The 6,614-nt window shown below is 37.8% G+C and overlaps 1 protein-coding gene across 9 annotated transcripts in view; it reads left to right on the top strand.

Moving 5' to 3' along the window:
• The window catches only part of ATP11C (ATPase phospholipid transporting 11C), a 225,106-nt gene that overhangs the window by 120,695 nt on the left and 97,797 nt on the right, over window positions 1–6,614 (top strand). For all 9 annotated transcript variants that reach the window (XR_005195680.1, XM_037728320.1, XM_037728327.1 and 6 more), the window contains exon 2: window positions 459–578. Coding sequence is in view for 8 of the 9 variants with exons in the window: in XM_037728320.1 (XP_037584248.1) it covers window positions 459–578 (120 nt within the window). In the remaining variant the exon portion in view is untranslated. The remainder of the gene's footprint in view (window positions 1–458; window positions 579–6,614) is intronic.

Below are 6,614 nucleotides of genomic sequence, written 5' to 3'. Positions count from 1 at the left end.
TTTTGTGTTTAGCAGTAATCTTCATTGTGCTTTCTGTTCTCTAGTAAGGTAGTTGGCAAGGTTGTCCTCAGTAGCTGCATAATAAATGAACTATTCCCAGTTCTTTCTTAAGTTAATGTGTTGCTAGTGAAGGTTATGATTAAGATTAATTTGAGCTGTGGATGAAAGAAAAATGATTGGCAGTAAAAATATTGTTTCTCTAGGATACTTTCTTTAATCATTTTAGAATTGCACCGTTGACCTCAGAACAGTTGGTTCAAGCAACACTTTTGGTAATCTTTACTATGTCAGCAAGTAAGAGCTTAGTGGATTTTGAATTTCCTAACAAGATTTTCTCCTATCCCTACTACTTTCTCCCCAGATTATAGCCCAACATGCTTAGACAAGAATCCTGGGCTTGGTAGAAGTGTGAAGAAATGTGATGAAAAACTGATTTTTTTTCCTTTTCTCTTGGTCAGTGTGCTGGAGAAGAGAAACGAGTTGGTACACGCACAGTGTTTGTTGGCAATCATCCAGTTTCGGAAACAGAAGCTTACATTGCACAAAGATTTTGTGATAATAGAATAGTTTCATCTAAGGTAAGTTTTTGTTTTAACTCAATAGATGTTCATATAGTGAATGAGATAATGCATTTATTCTAATTTATGCTCCTGAGGACACTGATGCATTTTTATATGTGTACATGTATGTGCACTTATACAGATCATATACTATGGTAAGTATTCCTCTGAAAGACAGTTTATTTAAAAAAATCACTTTGCTTGTTATAGGTGAAAAATCATTCACTTGCCTTCCATTACGATTCACAGTGCTTGTTGATTATGTGTATTACTTTAAACCTTAAAGTGTGCTAAAAATAGGAATTATTTACTTGTGCAAAGCTTCCTGAATTACCCTTGAATGGCTGGACTAGGATATAAATGATTTGCATTCTTTTGGAGAGAGCTGTCCTGGAATGACTTTATTTGCATCTCTTTCTAATTCCCCTGCCAACCTCTCCACCTCCCATCCCACTTCTCAAATATAAATACGGTCTTATGTCCCAAAGGGTGCATGCTGCGCAGTACACTCCTTCACCTGTGATCTGTTAAGAGTTAAATCACTGCAGCTGTGTCACTGTTTGAATACATCTTACTTCAGCATAGTGTAGGACTAAGAGCATTGGCCTGGAAGTCTGAACACCTGTATTTAAATCCTTGCCCAACCACTTACTAGTTGTGTCATATTGGCCAAATTAATCACCCTGAGTCTAAATGTCCTCATTGGTGAAATGGGGCTAATACTCTATGTGTGAAACCACTTCTTATAGCTCCTATTACCCAGTAGTCATCATTCTACAAGTGTTATTTAGCTAATCTTTATCTCTGGCTGACCAGGTTAGGTGCTAGGTTAGCCTACTGTCATCTCTTGTAGAATGGAATAGATCTTGAAGATATTCCTCACTTCCTTATGTGCCCTAGCAAGACAGAGATAAAAGTTGGTGACATTTGGTTCACTGTACACTTGTAATCACTTAGAACTTCAAACACAAAATTAGGCCCTTCTTTAAAAATATACAACATTTTGTTTTTCAAATATGCATTTAATTTCTCATTTGGGTGGTGATACAGTAGTGATTATGTTTAGCCAGGAGATTAACATGTAAAGTATGGTCAGGACAGGTGAAAATTTTGTTGCCTGCCTAACGGGCAGATCTGTAGGCCTGCAGAACATTTTATTTCGGATAAAAATGTCTATTTCCTGTTAATCTTATACACTTGTGGCAGAAATTTTATTCTCAGCCAGAGGTTTACATATTTGTGCCTGAAATAGTGAAAAGATCTTTTACTGGAAATTTCGATTCACCTTGTAGCCAATTAAATGGTCGGTAGTAGTCCTTTGATTCAGGATTGTGGACTTACAGAGCTGAAAGGTCTTAAGAGGTTATCTTGTTCAATTTATTGACTTTACAGATGGAGAAACCAAAGCCAGAGAAATATAGTGACACAGTCACCAAACAGAGTTAGTAATAAAACCAGTAGTAAAGCTACTTTATCAGGTCTAGTTGCTCTGAATAAAGAGCCCTTTTTACATCATTGTGCTGTTTAGATTCCTTCCTCATTTTTTTTCTCTCCTCTTGCATTGTGCTTGACATGGGGTGACAGCTCAAATGGTAGCTGCTATTGTTATTTGTGTTTCTGTGATTATTATTACCATACTGAGTAGTACTATTGATTTCCTCAGGTTCATGTGTTCTGAATGTGTGGGATACTTCTAAATGGAGGCCTTCAGGTCTACTCCATAAAGACCAACAATTTTATAATTTGACTTTTTCTTCCTCACATTGTCTTGGCTGTTGTATTTATACCAGAGTTTTTAAAAAGATTATTTTTTCAAAATATACTGTTTATAGAATATGTTAGCTGTCTTCCAACTTTGTAGCAAGTGTTGATTTTCTTTCTCCACCCTTCAATCATAAGAATAACTATCTTAATTGAATGCTTCTTTTGTTTGCAAATACCATCAGTAATGTGTCATTATAAGTGTTGTTAAGGCCCAGAACACTGAAGACAAACATTTTGACCTACTTTAAATTTTATTTGCTTATAAAATTAGTGCTCTTTTTTTTTTTTTTTTTCTCCTAGGATCACAAATACTTTCTTTAGAAAAACTTGTCCTCTACAGTCTCACAACTTTAATGTGCTCTGCAGGGACTTTGGAAATCACCAGAATTTTGTAGCTGGTGCAAAACTTGGAAATTCCCTTCTTTAGCAAAAGGAATATTGATTGTACTCTGCTGTGAATTTTAGGATCTTTAGTTTCCATCATGTTTATCTGTTGTGTGTTTTTATTCTTTAAAAATTAAAAAAAAGTTAAAAATTTTTTTCGTACTTTTAGTAGAGATGGGGTTTCACCATGTTGGCCAGGTTGGTCATGAACTCCTGGCCTCAAGTCATCCCCTTGCTTCAGCCTCCCAAAGTGCTGGGATTATAGGCATGAGCCACTGCGCCCAGCCTTTTGCCCAGCTTTAATGGGGTCGATTTTTTTATTATTATTATTTGCATTCCTTGTAGATTGTGGATATTCATCCTTTTCCAGAAGCGTAATTTGCAAATATTTTCTCCCATTTTATACATTGTCTGTTTACTATTGAGCATTTCTTTTGCTGTGCAGCTTTTTAGGTCCCATTTATTTTTGGTTTTTGGGCATTCGCTTTTTTGTCTTCGTCATAAATTATTTGCCTAGGCCACTGTCCAGTAGAGTTTTCCCTAAGTTTTCTTCAGCAGTTGACTGCCTTTTAAAAATTTGTATTGATTGATTGATTGAGACGGAGCCTTGCTTCGTTGCCCAGGCTAGAATGCAATCTTGGCTCACTGCAACCTCCGCCTCCCAGGTTCAAGCAATTCTCCTACCTCAGCCTCTTGAGTAGCTGGGATTATAGGTGCCCACCACCACACCCAGCTAATTTTTTGCGTTTTTAGTAGAGACGGGGTTTTACTGCATTGACCAGGCTAGTCTCAAACTCCTGACCTCAGGTGATCCACCTGCCTCTACCTCCTAAACTGCTAACTTTATTATTACTTTAAGTATCTACTACTTTATTTTTATCTCTTTCTTTTTCTTTTTTGCTGCATTCATACACATTAGAAAAAGTTATTTGTAGTCTTAGGTTCCTCATCAGCATTTTTAATGCTAAATCATCAGCATTTTTAATGATAAATTGGAAATCTTGGGTAAAACAGAACTGATAAAAACAAAGTTCTAAAGCTACCTTTTGCTTAAGTGAAATAATTGAATCTCAAAGCTGAGATTCTCTTCTACTTTCCTCTTTTGGGAAATTTGCTTAGTAAGTTTATAAGATTTTGGTTTCAAATTAGATGGCACATACTTGAGCCAGTGACCCACAACTTTTTCACATAATTTTCATCTTTAGTGACCACACTTGTGTACAGATTATTTAACCCACTACAAACCAGATATAAAATGCATTGTATGTACTGGGAAAGCTGGCGTTACCCCCTCCCCTCCCCTCCCCTCCCCTCCTCTCCCCTCCCTTCTTTCCTTTCTTTCTTTCCAGATAGAGTCTCCTCTGTCACCCAGACTGGAATGCAGTGGCACAATCTCAGCTTATTGCAACCTCTACCTCCTGGTTCAAGCAATTCTCCTGCCTCAGCCTCCCAATAGCTGGGATTACAGATGCCCACCACCACGCCTGGCTAATTTTTTGTATTTTTAATGGAGACGGGGTTTTGCCGTGTTGGCCAGGCTGGTCTCCAACTCCTAACCTCAGGTGATCCACCAGCCTCAGTGCCCAGCCCAAAGCTGGTGTTTTCTGTAGAAATAGTTTTAAACATGTTCTACATGGGCTACTTTTTAAGTTTATAGTTGCACTTAAAGATAGTATAAAAGAGGCTGGGTGTGGTGGCTCACACCTGTAACCCCAGCACTTTGGGAGGCTGAGGCAGATGAAGTTCAAGACCAGCCTGGGAGATGGTTCACAGGGAGAGCCCATATCTACAAACAATACAAAAATTAGCCAGGGATGGTGGCGTGTGCTTGTAGTCCCAGTTACCCAGGAGGCTGAGGTGGGAGGATTGCTTGAGCCCAGGAGGCAGGGGCTGCAGCGAGCTGGAAATGCATCACTGCACTCCAGCCTGGGTGACAGCGTGACACTCTGTTTCAATAAATAAATAGATAGATAGTATTTAATGATGTCTCCAAGTAAGAACTAACTTGTAACAGAAACGGAATTCTCATCATTGTGTCTAAAAAACTGTTATACATATTTTCTTTTTGTTATTAACTTTTTTTTGCCCTGGAGGTCGTGCTTGAGATAACATTGTTTTTGGTTTGTAACAACTGACCCAGCCGGAGAGTCTACTTTTTAGATAAACAAGTTAATTGAATAACTTGATGTATATGGCTGAACTAAATTTTACTTTGAGTTAGACAACTCTGAAAAGTAGACTTCTTGGTCTGCATTAAAATATTACATTTGTATTGTAATAAAAAAGATGTGATAGAAAGAAACTAAGTTTACCTTTTAGTTAAACCAGTAGAGTAAATGGCTGGGGCACAAGTTTGAGTAAAGATTTCTTGTATACTTTCTATGTGCTAAACTATGGTTCTAGCTATTGTTCTAGGCACCTGTGGTAAGGAGGCATGTGACATGCTCCCTGATCTCTTAATAGCTCATGACCCGATGAAGGAGAGAAGAGGGTAGTCATTTCCTATGAAGGGAATAATTAGAGCAGTTCATTTGATAAGACAGCAGCAGTAAACTGATAGTTGGGACTTAAAAACGACAACACCAAAAAAAAGTATTCCCTTTTGATGTGTTTATGTCACCTTTCACAGATGACTCTGTCTTTAATGCTTATTTGAATAATTAAAAACTCTTTAATTTGGGAACACAAGGGTAACATACCAGAAGCTCAGCCATTAGCTTCTTGTTGGAGTTTACCTTATTGTTTTAGAAAGTTGATTTTAAGTAATTGGGACAGTTAAAAATGCTGGTCTACCCTGTATCAGCTTCAAAGTGACTGGATCAGTGGTTTTGAATGGTTTCTATTTTTGGTCACAAGCTACCTTGGGAATCTCATGAAAAATGTGGACTTTATTCTTCTCAATGATGCATACCCATGCACAATTCTGCATTTATTTTAAAATTATTTTCCCTAAGGCACTTCTTGGACTGTAGGATAGAACCTTTTCTAAGTTGGTTATTGGTTGTAATGCAGCTGTTCTACTGAATCTATTTGCTTCCTTTTGTCTTTTTTCTCTCAGGATTCTCTAAATTTTGAGCCCATAAGCCTTTTTAAACTGAAAGGTTATTAGTAAATTCCCATACATTATGTCGAGCAATATGACTTGGCTTTTCAGTCACCTTATTAAAGGATATATTCTCACATATTATGCACATAATTGGGATGAAGATCACTCAACTGTAAATTTAGCCCTTTTGGTAAAGAAACCTTTCTTTCTAGTGTCTGGTCTTACTAGGTCATCTCAAAAATTCAACTTTTTCTGGTCACTTTTAAGTGCTTCAGTCCTTGAGCTTAAGGTATCAGGTACAAAGTACGTATGGCTTGACAGTTGGCCTGAGTACTCAGCTCACTGAGTACTCTTCTTCTGACCATGTGTTAATTTAGTATGAAACTTTTATTACCTATTGCCAATTACCAAAGCCCAGCCCAGAGTGGTATGTTGTTGATTAAAATGAAAGCCCTCCACGTCCCAGGGTTATATATACACCTTCCTAGCTGTCATGGAAATTAGAGGTACTCATAAGGACAGAGTGACTCATAGGGGTATCTGTTATAATCATCAAGACTCCAGAGGTTAGTTGAGCCAGGAATTAATGTGTCCATTCATTCCTCTAATTAATTAATTTTTATTTTATTTTATTTGTTTTATTTGTTTGTTTTTCTGGAGACAGAGTCTTGCTCTGTAGTCCAGGCTGGAGTGCAGTGGTGTGATCTTGGCTCACTGCGGCCTCCGCCTCCCGGGTTCAAGTGATTCTCGTGCCTCAGCCTCTTGAGTAGCTGGGACTACAGGCATGCACCACCATGCCTGGCTAAGTTTTGTATTTTTAGTAGAGATGAGGTTTCACCATGTTGCCGAGGCTTTTTTTT

Source organism: Cebus imitator, unplaced genomic scaffold, assembly GCF_001604975.1.
Source record: "Cebus imitator isolate Cc_AM_T3 unplaced genomic scaffold, Cebus_imitator-1.0 Scaffold262, whole genome shotgun sequence".
NCBI classification, from domain to species: Eukaryota; Metazoa; Chordata; class Mammalia; order Primates; family Cebidae; genus Cebus; species Cebus imitator.
Note: the sequence above shows the minus strand (reverse complement) of the source record. Positions and strands in the feature narration are given on the sequence as shown.